At 36.4% G+C, this 14,288-nt stretch overlaps 1 protein-coding gene across 1 annotated transcript; it reads left to right on the top strand.

Moving 5' to 3' along the window:
• On the top strand, positions 1–4,858 carry LOC114169694 (ABC transporter G family member 21-like). Its single transcript, XM_028054961.2, has 5 exons — positions 1–340; positions 901–1,705; positions 2,979–3,149; positions 3,278–3,456; positions 3,948–4,858. The coding sequence occupies exons 1-5, from the start codon at positions 125–127 to the stop codon at positions 4,596–4,598; spliced, it is 2,022 nt and encodes a 673-aa protein (XP_027910762.1). The 5' UTR covers positions 1–124; the 3' UTR covers positions 4,599–4,858.
• Positions 4,859–14,288: the final 9,430 nt, after the last annotated feature.

Here is a 14,288-nt window from a genome sequence, read left to right as displayed (position 1 = left end):
TTAATAACTCTCTACCCTTTCTCTCATGCGACTGTTCTTCTCCACCTTCATTTTCTTCCCAAAAACACATTAAAATCTCAAAATTTCCTCTAAAGTTTCAACCACACCATCAAATTAATCTCCGATGATGCCCCCTCAGCAAGAAAAGACTGTCACACCTGACATTCCGGCCATCCCTAACCGCCCGGAGAACAGCTCCGTCCACGCCGAACCACCTTCCTCCGCCGCCAATCACATTCACAACACCAATAATTCTCACCAACAACCACAACCACAACCAAATATTTCAGCACCCAGATTTTCTGTTCTTCGTCAATCCCTTCGCCCAATTACCCTCAAAGTACTCATCACTTCTATTTTCAACGCACTCACACATGTTCATTCTTTCAGTGCCTTTAACTTTCTTCTCTTTTTTTTTTTCTTTTTTTCATTCTTATCAGCACAAAGTTTAAAAAAAAAAATCGAAAACTACCTTCTTCTTTTCTCTCTTAAGCTGCCAAAGTGAAGAACTATTCCTTTAAAATAAATGGAAAGGCACAGAAACAATTTATTTCTAAATATCAAGTGCTTTATCATTTTTCAAAATTTAACAATATATTTTTGGGAAAAAACCAAAAAGTTTGAATATTTTCATATTATAACAAATAGTCTTACAGATGGTTATGGAAGATAAGTTTGTTGAGTTTTATAAGTAGAGTCATACTACGCATACTTAGCATGATTTTTGATCGGTTGAGAGTGAAATTTTTTTGTTTTTACATTGTGAATGTATGAATGTTAAACCCTTGAAATGATTGAACTATATAGCATGTAATTAATTAACAGCGTGTTTTGCTTAGTTGTTGAGTTAATTAACAGGGTGATTTAGTTTATCTAACGTTATAACATTTTTGCATGTAGTTTGAGGATGTTTCCTACAGCATAACTTTTGGAAGGGACAAGAATGGTTGCGTATCTTCTCCAAAACAAAAACACACAAGGACAGTGTTGAATGGTGTGACTGGTATGGTGGGGCCAGGGGAGGTGATGGCAATGTTGGGTCCCTCAGGTAGTGGCAAGACCACTTTACTCACTGCCCTCGCCGGCCGGCTCACCGGAAAACTCTCCGGCGCCGTAACCTATAACAACCACCCTTTCTCAAGTTCCATGAGGCGCAACATAGGGTTTGTGTCCCAAGAAGATGTGTTGTACCCTCACCTCACTGTGATCGAGACTCTAACTTACGCTGCCATGTTGAAGCTTCCGAGAAGTTTGACAAGGGAAGAGAAAATGGAGCAAGCCGAGATGATCATCGGGGAACTAGGGTTGTCCCGGTGCCGAAACAACCTCGTTGGTGGCGGCGCAGCCGTTTTCCGGGGGATTTCCGGCGGGGAGCGAAAGCGGGTCAACATAGGACAAGAGATGTTGGTAAACCCGAGTTTGTTGTTGCTCGATGAGCCAACATCCGGGTTGGACTCCACCACCGCCCAGCGCATCGTGGCAATGCTTCATAGTCTTGCTCTAAGTGGTCGAACGGTGGTGACCACCATTCACCAACCTTCGAGCAGGTTGTTTTGGATGTTTGACAAGGTGGTGTTGTTGTCGGACGGGTACCCGATTTTCACCGGGCAAGCAGGTCGGGCCATGGATTATTTTGAGTCCGTCGGGTTTGTGCCCACTTTGAATTTCATCAACCCGGCTGATTTTCTGCTTGACCTTGCTAATGGTAAGTGATTTTACCCAATATTTAAATGTGTCAAATGTTTGATGTTGATAAAGTGATGACAAGGGAGGAAGTTTAGAATTTTGTTTTGTGCATGTTCATTTCTGAATGGTATAATTGACCCATTATTATATGAGAGATACTCACATGAAAGTAGTTTGCATTTGATTGTTATTAGCCATGGCTCTTTTTCAAAATGAAGATGATATGTTGACACTTTTTAAAAATGTACAACAACCAAACAATTTCATATGTTAATATTTTATTGTAATATAAATCATTATTATATGTTTATTTCTATATGGTACAATTGACCCACTAGGTAATGCACACCATGAGTGATAGTCAACTCAAAGTCCTTTGCATTATTTGGTCGTTATTAGCTATGGCTCGTTTTCACAATGAAGATGTATGTTGACACTTTTTAAAAGAATTACTATCACATATGACAGTTTAATATATTAATATTTTAATCATTTTTTATATTTTAATATAAATCATTAATGTATTTTATATTTATATTTTATAATCATGTTGTTAATTTCAAGGTGGAAGACGCTAATAAATCATTAAACTTTGTGAATTGATAAGACAATTCCACAATCTGGTCAACTTCACAATATGACTATCTTTTTAGTAAATCTGGATAAACTCGTGGGAAACTTTACGTGACAAAAGCTAAAAGGGATCGATATGGTTCAATTCCCCTCACCTCATTTTCCAATCGCAAACATCACAAGAAGAGGTTTATATTTTTAGATTTACTATTCTATAATATTATTTTTATGATGCTCTCCTCATTTTATTATTTTTCTTACCTTTTTGTAACATCAATAATTTTATTTAATATTTTTCTTTATTTTTTTTCTTTTCAATCATAAGTTACTTATTATTTTGTTTTAAGTTATTTTATTTTATTTCTCTAGTCTAAGTGTTTTTTCTTTTTCTAGTCTGTGTTTATTGTTTGTCTTTATCATTTTGGAAAACGATACTTTTATAAATTTATTCCATAGAACTCTTGGAGAGAGACTCGTGCTGAATAATCTAAATTTAGATTTTATTGAACTAAGGTGCCGTTTAATGACTTTTATTACTTAAAATTCATGTACAAAACTCACTCCTTATGCCTTTTTCGAGTACTTCTATTATTTTTTTTTCTTTCAAAAAGTAAATCTCCTTTGGTAGAGTAATTTCCTGTCTATAGTATTGTGCATGCATTTTAAAGGTTTATCATTGATCATCATTAAGCACTATCTTAGTGTGTGATGCTTTGTAGGTATAGTTGTTGATGTCAAAGAAGATGAACATTTAAATCATCATGAGGATCAAGCTTCAATCAAACAATTTCTAGTTTCATCGTATAAGAATAATGTATATCCTCTTCTAAAACAAGAGATTCAACAAAATCACAGAGAACTAGCATCCTTTTCCTCAAGAACATTTCGAAGTAAGTGAAGTTTTATGGTGATCTTAAATTCGTATTACATTATTTCTTTTACAAAAAGTATAGAGTATGAACAATACAATACCATGACAGAATGAATAAATAATGATCTTTAAATGAATGTTTGGTAGGTCCTGAGAACCAATGGACCACTAGCTGGTGGGAACAAGTCATGGTTCTGCTCAAGAGAGGTTTAAAAGAGAGGAGACATGAATCTTTCTCTCGCCTAAGAATTTTCCAAGTCTTGTCTGTCTCAATTCTTTCAGGACTTCTGTGGTGGCATTCTGATCCCTTACATATACAAGATCAGGTATCTTGTCTCTTGAACCTCTTTTTAATTATTTGGTTTTTAATTTTTGTAAGAATTAAAAAACAAATGAATATTAAATAGGATCAATTAAATCAACAATTTACTTTTAATTATTAACTCACATCGTCCAAATACTAAAAATTACAAGGTTAAAACACTAATTATTAAGAATTGATCTTTAAAGAAGATATAAGGTTGACATAATAATAAAGTTAAAAGGATACTAGGAGAAATTATGAGTTCAACTCCTCCAATTAACATTTAATATATATAAAGTTAGTTTAATGGATTTTGAAGAAAGGGTAGAAGAGGATGTGGGTTCAATCTTCTTAAAAAAATGAACTTAAAACATAAATCAATCTTATAAAATAAAATTCGTACTTGTTTATATATTGTAAAGACTTCTAACAATAATGTGCAAATTGGTAATCAATAATTCAACTATAACATGTATTGTAGTACTCATAACAATGTTTATATCCTTGAAACAGGTAGGTTTGCTATTCTTCTTCTCCATCTTCTGGGGTTTCTTCCCTCTTTTCAATGCCATCTTTGCTTTTCCTCTGGATCGACCTATATTGATAAAAGAAATATCGTCAGGAATGTATCATTTATCATCGTATTATGTTGCTAGGATAGTTGGGGACTTACCAATGGAGTTAGTTCTTCCTACTATCTTTGTGACAATATCTTATTGGATGGGAGGTTTGAAGCCTTCCTTAGTGACATTTGTGTTTACTCTCTTGATCATGCTTTTCAATGTGCTAGTTTCTCAAGGAATAGGCCTTGCACTTGGGGCCATTCTAATGGATGCCAAACAAGCCACAACCTTAGCCTCAGTGACTATGCTAGTGTTTCTTTTGGCTGGGGGTTACTACATTCAGCAGATTCCATTCTTTATATCTTGGTTGAAGTACATCTCTTTTAGTCACTACTGCTATAAGCTTCTTGTAGGAGTGCAATACTCAATAAATGAGGTTTATGAGTGTGGACCAGGGTTACATTGTAAGACTAGAGATTTTCCTGCCATAAAGTGTTTAGGGCTTGATAATTTGTGGAAAGATGTGGTTGTTTTAACTATAATGTTGATTGGATATAGAGTTGTGGCATATCTAGCTTTGAAGAAGGTGTTACATCATTGACTAGAGAGACTTCATGGTAGACCAAGGATTCAGAGAAACAATATTGATTTTCAAATTTTTTGTTCATATTGTTGCCCTTAGGTGAAGTGGTAATTCTATTCAAGCCTCAAGAGATGCATTTTAGATCCTTAAATGATGCAGCAAGAATTTAGTAAACTTGTAACCCTAATTTTTAATGTAATTTTCAATGTAATTTTAATTGTAAGAAATTTAAATCTTTATTATTAGTAAATTTATATAAATTGAAGTAATTTATATAATTATAGCCCATATTTATCATCTAACTTTTAATGTAATTTTTTAATAATACATACTTAAATCCTTGCGATAAATTGATATGAATGATGTAACGTCCCAATTTTTTGATGCTTAAAACTAATAAAATAGGATGTCTCAACTTAGTGTTCAAAACATATAAACTAATGTATAAAGTATATTAATACAGTCTTACAAATTATAGGACTATATAAATATATCAATTATACAAACCAAACATTTCTAACTCTAATCACAAACTAACCACTTAGCTACGTCTTCCCATTGAGACCTTCCTCCAATCTAATAGATGACTCCTCATCCTTTAGAGGTGCCTTTGAAACTACAACTACTGCTGCTCCCACCGAATAGGTGATCATCGCAGAAGGAAGCCAAACAACACAAGACAGAAACACAGAAGAAGGGTAAGCTAATGACTTTTAAAGAATATCTCAATCTATATAATATTGACATATAACAACTACAGACAAGCAGATATTCACATACATACGTACACACACACACACACACACACACACACACACACACACACATATATATATATATATATATATATATATATATATATATATATATATATATATATATATATATATATATTCTGTGACTCAACTAATCCAGATACATGCATTAAGGTCAGATTCAGGCAATTTTTCGCTTGTAGTGGCATCTCATGCTCTACAAAGCAACAGATTGTAACGTCTCTACCGAAAATTACTTAATTAATTTAAATAAATAACCAATTTATTTAATAACCTCATATTTTCATTATTCCCAAACGCGGGAAAATTCAAAACCAATTACCGAGGTGCCATAATTTAACAATATTAGTGTAATAACTTATTACAAATTCCAAAAATATTCTAAAAGGCAAAAGAAAAGACATAATAGATTTCCTAGCTCCAACCTAAGCTATCCCCTCTCTTTGTCTCATGCATTGGCAGCATCACCTATATCATCAACTGCTCCCGTGTAAAGAATTACACGACCAACTCCAAGCACAAATAGAAAGGGTGAGCTCAGTAATATAAGAAATCACACAACTTAAATAATATATAAACACCTAGTTATATTATCATAGTTAGACCTTAGCCAAGTCCTTAATACCCCAAGGCTTTTCAACCTTCAATTCACATAACAAGATTAACCATAGACTCAGAATTTATGATGCTCACACAAACCTACCCGCTCGTGGTCTTGCCTTTACGAACCTCTTCGCTCGTAGTCCTACTCTACAGACCTGCCCGCCCATAGTCCAACACATGTGATCCACCAGCTACGTACTTCCCCGCACACAGCATCTCTCAAATGTGAGTACGGAACATACGAACCTACCTCGCTCGTATCCCCACATGAGAGTAACTGGGTATGAACCTCCCCGCTCATACCATCACGTGTTAACCACCATCCATGAACTTACCCGCTCATGACACAACATCTCCTGATCCACATTCGCATAAATGCGTACAACAATACACACAAACTGCACGAAACTCACTTGGGCTAGGAGCCTTAGCTTAAGCGACCAGGCCTGTCTCACTTAGGCTAAGCGTCCTCACTTGAGCGAGAGTGCTACAGGAACTTAACGCGAGGTCTTGCTTAGGCGAGCCCTTCTCGCTTGGGCAAAATCGTCCCTCGCCCCACACCAAGTCTCTCGCCTAGGCGGCGAGACAAGCAGCATCACACTCATCCTATCACGATCTCTCGCTTAGGCGAGTACCTCTCGCCTGAGTGAGTTGCTCAGTCGCCCAAACCATGGACTCCTTGCCTGAGCGAGACCCTTGAGCACAACGTCACAATAACTCGATTTCTCGCTAAGGCGAGCTGCTCTCGCCCGAGCGAGATGCTCGAGCACAAACTAGGTTTTGCGTTTCTGTTATTCTCGCCTAGGCGAGCCTCGCTAGCTTGGGCGAGAATAACAGACATTCTCCCTGTCATGCATTCAGAAACCAAACAATTCGCCCAAAACCACATTCAACTTTACCAAGCAATTCATCACAGAGTATAAGCATTATGAACATAATTGGAACCCCAAATTGACCGGTAAAATTCAAAATTGAACCTTAATCCATAAACAGTACAGAAAATCCCATTATTCCCATAGACTCTTATGAGGGTTTAATCATACAACATCAAAACAAGCAAACCCCCAATTCACACCACAATGAGCACGAAATATCATGACAAGGATACATTTATTCATGCATATTTCAGAATAGGCGAATTTATTAACAATCAAAATTTTACATACAATAGAGCTCCCCTAACCTGGTTTTTCTCTGCTTAAAACAATGAAGGTGATAGCTCTTCTTGCCCCAAAATTGACTTCACCTTATGCTCTCCAAATTCAGCTCTCTTGAATCCCTCTAAGTCACTTTTCACTCCAAAACTCGTGCTCTCTTTTTACTCTAGGTTTCAGACTCCAAAAACCCTCCTAATTACCTAAATTTTCCTTTTTATATGGTTCCTAATTGTGGTAAATGGCAAAAAACGAAAATTGGTCTTTTTAATATCTATAATTACCATTATGGCTGTTTTTGCCAGCTCCCTTGGCTGCCCATTGCTTCTAAGGTTTTCTCCACCCTTTCACATTCAAGTCATCATTATATTAGCAAAAATAAAAAATCAATTTTGTTCTCAGCAAGGTTTGAACACACAACCATGGAATCATAAAGTCAAAGCACAACCAATTCAACAAATCATGTTTTGTGATAATTCCTAATATTCTATAATTATGTTATCACTCACATAATCATGCATATTATTAAAATTAATAATAAATCAAACAAACAATACATAATTGGCATACATAGGACTTGAACCCAAGTCCTCTCACACAATCAAGTACTCTCAACCATTTGAGCTAGTACTTTTCCAGGTCACAACAATTAACATTAAATGCCATAAAGGCTACTACTACCCGCATTTATTAAATAATTATTTATTTAATTATTTAAATTTTGCGGGTCTTACACAGATTAAGAGTAAAACTCTACCACATACAAGGTTAGTCTGTTAACACCTTTGGTCAAGGAAAAACTCCAGGTTAGGACCTCTTGTTCCTCTCTCCACATACCACATTCATATTTAATTTAGAATTTGAATTATTATTAGAGCGTTAGGATAACTGCCAAGACAATCCCTACTTCAATGCATACACTACCATAACCACTACTAATCCTCCTTGGATTAGCATCAACTAATCTCAACTCAATCTTATTCAAACAATCTCATATCATATGCTCATCATTCATAATAGTTACAAAGCTTTTAAATAGACAATCAAACAAAATTAAAAAAATTACCAAAATCAAAGTCAAACAATATCCAAAAAAATGTTGATATTCTTGCTTAGATTACACGTTTTCTTACTTAAGCAAGAAGTACATTCTCGCCCAACAAAAGACCAGTCACCCAACGACTATCTCCCTACACCTCCAAAGGAAAATAGAACAATTAAATCGCCCAGCGAGTAAAGACTCGCCCAAAGAGTAAAGACTCGCCCAGAGAGTAAAGACTCGCCCAACGAGTAAAGACTCGCCCAGCGAGTAAAGACTCGCCCAACGAGTAAAGACTCGCCTAGCTCACATGCAACAGAAAACATAAATAAACCAAAAAGAGGGTAGAATCATAACTTACACGAACGAAGAAACTGATCGGTCCAACTTGAAAAGCTCACCGAGAGGATCAATCATATGATCTTGGTTCTTCAATTAGATGACCAGATAGACAAAAGTCCTAGGGAGAAGTCAAAGAACTCTAGAAAAGTGGTTTATAGAGAGATTATGTGCTTTCACATTATGAAACTCGTTTATAACAATTTTATTTATATTAAAGCCTTTTAATATTAAAATAATCGAGTCTCTCTATTTTTAAACCACTATCACTTCTAAAATACAATTTTTTGGGGTTTTACATTCTCTCTAACAAGAAAAAATTTTATCTTAAAAAATTCACTTATCAAGTAGAAGAAAACTATGTTCTCTTCATTTTCTCTTATAACAACCACCTATATGTGTCTTTCTTGATGACCCCAAAACCTCAACTAATTGGAAACTCTGCCTCTGTGCTGAGCAATGTAGTGTTCAATAATGCAGATTGATCTAGCCACTACTCTCAAAAAAAATTTTCAACTCCAAACCTCAAACCTGAAAGATCCTTTACGTCTGAACAACCAAATAAGATATGATATGTTGACTCACCTTTCATATGCTCTCCACTATCTCTTGTAGGTTCTTACCAAAGTATAAAAATAGTATCATATCTCAACCTAAACATGTTAGTTATCACTTCACTTCACCCTATTCCTTTCTTGAAACATCACTCCACTAACTTGATCACACAGGACTTCTAACCTACTACCATACGCTAATACTCTTAGCCACTATTATTCATAACTATCCTTATAACATCTTGCTTCCTTTACTGACTTTGACCAAGGATAACAAAGTTCATAACCAAGTTATTCCACTTTCAAACTAAAGATTTTAACTGATGCAACTACCAAATCCACTATGGCACTCCATCTCTAATCCACTAACTTATGACCATGTCTCCAAAGAAACTTTAGAACTACATCTTTTCTCAACTTGAAACCACCAGTTTGATTATTGCCTAGCAGTTCCATGATACACTTCAATCTAAGATTTGTCCAACTACCTTTTCCCCAATCATTTTGAGAAACTCACTAATTATAGTCAAAGGACTACACTAATGAAACATCTTCATCACTCCACTTCTCAGCTCAAATTCCTATACTTCCTCAACTCTTACTTTTTGCTCATCAAACCAAAGTTCTTGAACCCCTTTCTAGTTAAGCATCCCTTTTCACTTACTCGTTTCTATATTGGCATCCCATCTTGAAACCATAGTTATGTTCATCTTCCACTTTTCGTGTCCAACTTCCTTTGTGCAACTTCACACTTATGGCTTTGGATGATCACTGAACACCTTTAACTAGTCCACATACGAATGATACCTTTGCTAGTTTAGAGAACTTGTTATCGCATCAACCACCAGATCATGAGTAAGAAAACAATACTTCTCTTCACGGACTCCCACTATTGATAAACATGTCCCACCATCATTTTGTTGCACCACTCCTCACACCTGGGTTTTAGTCATAGAAGACCTAAAAGACTTATCTGTGCCAAGAATGATCAACATTGAAGCGCCAATTCTGCTTTTCTTCAACATCCTGATGAAACTCTTCATACATGAGAAACTTGCCTCAAAACCTTGATAACAACAACAACCTGCTTGAAAAACCTTGCTTAGAGTCACTGTTAGAACTCCCTTTCCTTCCACATGTTTCCACTCATCCTAACCATCCATCATAAAAGATTAACCACATGTAAACACACTTACACCTAACTATCTTAAAAAATTGTTACATTGTAATCCTTACGGTGACACACTACAACTAACCACTCAACTCCTCCACCTATCGTCTCTACTCTACACTTTCAGCAGAAACCATCTAATATTGAACTATTGATACTGGTTCTACTTAGACACCAATGCAATAGTGAATCTCACCTCTTCTAGGTAATAGTCCTAGTATCTACTTAGGAACATAACCAAAAACTTATTCACAACTGAGATCCTTTACACTGTTATTCATTGGCCTCTGCTAGATAAACACTCATACATGAAACACATTGTCTTCACTTTTCAACTTATTCCACACTTGATGCAGAACCACTTACTCACCTTTTTAAAACAAGGAATATCTCTTCCTATGATATCACAATCCATAAGAAAGAGCTTGGAAAGCAACCAAGTCACCTTTAAGATTATACTCCAAATTTTATAAAGGAAATGATTCACATTGACTTTGAGTTTGAATCCTTTGATCACCATAAGACATAACACACCAAAGAAATGTTCACTTGTTTGCAACTTGTAGCAAAACCGCCAACTCAAGCTCCAACTCACCCTTGTAGTTAACGATGACTCATTTACTATACCAGCGACACCAAAAGGTATGCAACCCTAAGCGAAACTAAAATCTTTAGTCCAAGCACCGCCTTTATGCCTTATATCCTTGAATCTGATCATTTGCGCTAACTGTTCTAGCACCAACTATCGTGAACACCACCTCATCTACTTCATACTTTTCTTCTCCTTTATTGTGCTCTTTCTTCACTAGTTTTTTCCATTCTTACAAGATCAAGTTTAACGATGCGCTTTATCTTTCAATACTTGAATTCCTCTACCTCATCCCAAGATCAATTCTTCTTCTCATGTGAACTACTTTCCTTAAAACATCCATGTTATTCTCAACTTTGATGCTACTACCAATTGAAAATATCTAATCATCTCTTTTTGACTATTGAACCTAGTATGAAACATTTATGCCACCTCAATTTTGTCCATAGATTCTTTTCTCCATCTACTTAGGAAACATCAGCCTACCTGATTGATCCTTAAACTCTACTCCATCTTAACCTCCCACGAGAGATTCGTCGTCTTTACACATATTCGTGGTCTCCTCTTTCTTTTTTAGCTTGCTCGGTGCCAAATCATCATTGTTTCCTACAACCTAGGATCTGCCATCTGCTTCTCTTTTACCAATCTAAGAAAATCACTAGATATGGTCATATGACTATATCTAATGACACTTCTCCTAAAATCGTTTGTATTTACATATCTTTGAACCTCAACACTACCAGAATGAAGAACTAAGTTGATTTTCTCCTAAAATCCCAACTTTTTGCAGCTTAAAACTAATTAAAAAGGATGTTTCACCTTAGTGTTCAAAACAAATAAACCAATGTATAAAGTATATTAATATAGTCTTATAAATTATAGGACTATATGTAAGACCCGTGAAAATTAATTAATTAAATAATTAATTAATTAATAAATGCGGGTAGAAAGAGCCTTTATGACATTAATTATTGTTTGATGTGATGTGGAAAAGTGCTAGCTCAAGTGGTTGAGAGTACTTTGATCGTGTGAGAGGACTTGGGTTCGAGTCCTATGGTATGCCAATTATGTGTTGTTGTTTTATTATCGATTTTTAATAATATGTATGAGTATGGAATTGGTATTGTAAGCTTATCATGAATGGTGACTAAGTTGTCATGGGTTCAAACTTGGTTGGGAATGAAATTGGAATTTTATTTTTTAAAAGTGTAGTTCTGGAGGGAATATGAGAGGGCAAAAGAAAACCTAGAAGGGGGAGCCAAGAGGGGCTGGAAAACATCCTATAATGACCCCTAAATGAGAATTAAACACACTAAAAAGCCCAATTTTTTGTTTTAGTTTTGGACCAATATTAGGAGACCTATAAAAGGTAGAATCTGGGAGAAAGAAGGGTTTTCTTCACTTTAGTTTGTTCTGGCTTGGGAGTAGAGCGAAATTTAGAGAGTGAGAGGTTGAATTGGGGGTGCAAGGGCTGAAGCAAAAGGCAATTGTGAATCAAGGGTTATTCGTCTCTCTCAATTTTGATCAATAATTCCAGGTTAGGGGTGCTGAACTTGTGTGTATTTCAATACTGTATGTTTGTTGTGTTTTGCCCTCAATTGGTTTCTGTTTGATTGGGAAATTTGTGTGGTATTTGATGTGATCCAGAATTTGGTTGATTGAGATTGTGGGCAAAGTCATGCTATTCAGTTGTATGAATTAGATGAGGGTTTTGGGTACTATTAATTTGGTTTATGCTCACCACTGCGTCTTGAGGGTCCAAATTGTGTTTGCAGTGTGTTTTATGGCTTGATTGATGAATTAGAGATAAGGAATATGAATGTATCACAAATTAGTATTGGTTTGGTGTTTCTGATGCACGAGCAGTGGCGAAACTCTGCACGTTTCGCCCAAGCGACTCCTTCTCGCCTAGGCGAGAGTTGCAGGAGTCCATTCAGTGATCATACTCGAGCAATTCGCTCAAGCGATCAGGGTTGGGTTTGAGCGAAATACAGTCTCGCTTAGGCAAGATTGGCTCGCCTAGGCGGGGTTACGAGGAATCTTGGATGATTTAAGCACGACTTCTCGCCCAGGCGAGAAGTTATTGTGGTTTTGAGCGACAGGCATGCTCGCTTAGGCGAGAATGGCTCGCCTAAGCGAGGTCGCGATGAGGATTGATGTTGGTTTGATTGAATCCTCGTTCAGGCGAGGTGTGGGTTAATTTGAGTGATGGTATGGCTCGCCCAGGCGAGAGGATCTGCACAATGTCTTCCATGTTTCACAGTTGAGGAAGTACGTGGCAGATCCTAGTCATGTGCTGGAGCAGGATGACGTCCAGGTGCGTGAGGATCTAACTATGGGAGTTGGACCAATGAGAATCTTGGATTCTCAAGTGAAGCAGCTCAGAGGGAAGGAGATCAGAATGGTGAAGGTGCTCTGGGATGAGGCAACTCAGGAAATGACATGGGAGATGGAGGATGTCATGAGGAGGACTTATCCTCATCTTTTCGCTGGTAAGTTCTCTTTTTTGAGGACGAAAAATTTTAAAGGTGGGGGTAATGTAAGACCCGCGAATTTAATTAATTAAATTAATAATTAATTAATAAATGCGGGAGGCTAGTGCATTTATGACATTAAATTATGTTCTGTATGACATGGAAAAGTGCTAGCTCATGTGGTCGAGAGTACTTTGATTTGTGTGAGAGGACTTGGGTTCGAGTCTTATGGATGCCAATTGTGTTTAGTTTTGTTATTATTGTTTTAATGGTATGTTGCGCCCCATTTTGTATGAGATAATGCTTGAATTGTGTGTGGTAGCAAGAAACATAAGTTGGCCTGGTGGTTAGCTTTGACTTGGCATTAGGAAGGTCATGGGTTCAAACCTTGGTGAGTCAAATTTAACTCTTTTTGGCTTAAACTTTAGCTGTGGGCTGAATATGAATAGGTGGAGAAACCTAGCAGAAAGTGGGCAACTAAAGGGCTGAGAAACAATCAAGTCATAGCCTTGAAAAGCAATAAAAACCCAAATTAAATCATATTCACGTTTTTTTTTAATTTACCAAATATTAAGACCTATAAAAGCCACTTTTTGAGAGGAGAATAGGGTTTGGAAAGTTGTTTTTCTAAGAGCTCTAGAGGGAGGACGAAATTTGAGAGTGAAAGGAGAATTGGGAGTGAAGTAGAGAGGGTAAACGAACGTGGTGGTACTGTCAGCCCTTGGTGATCAAAGGAAATCCTTTAATTTCAAGCTTAAAGCGGGGAAGTTTCAGGTTAGGGGAGCTAAGCCGAATTTCTATGCTTATGATGTTGTTTTGCATGATCTGTGATGAATTGGGTTCTGAATTGTCGTTTGCATATGAGGAAATTAAGGGTTTGGGTTTGGGTACTGTTATATTGAATGTTGGCCTAAATGCATGAGTGGTTTGGGGTTATGGACTGTATATATTACAATTGTGCAAAGTTGTGTTGTTGGGGCATAATTTCGAGTTCAAATATGTGCATAAG

Source organism: Vigna unguiculata, chromosome 2 (genome assembly GCF_037176805.1).
Source record: "Vigna unguiculata cultivar grain cowpea cultivar isolate G323 ecotype 2 chromosome 2, ASM3717680v1, whole genome shotgun sequence".
Taxonomy (NCBI): Eukaryota; Viridiplantae; Streptophyta; class Magnoliopsida; order Fabales; family Fabaceae; genus Vigna; species Vigna unguiculata.
Note: the sequence above shows the minus strand (reverse complement) of the source record. Positions and strands in the feature narration are given on the sequence as shown.

Excerpts from the sequence above, each read along its gene's own strand:
- LOC114169694 (XM_028054961.2), top strand. The coding sequence starts at position 125 with ATGATGCCCCCTCAGCAAGAAAAGACTGTCACACCTGACATTCCGGCC. Across the intron at positions 341-900 it reads TTCGCCCAATTACCCTCAAA|TTTGAGGATGTTTCCTACAG; the intron begins GTACTCATCACT and ends TTTTGCATGTAG. Across the intron at positions 3,150-3,277 it reads TTCCTCAAGAACATTTCGAA|GTCCTGAGAACCAATGGACC; the intron begins GTAAGTGAAGTT and ends AATGTTTGGTAG.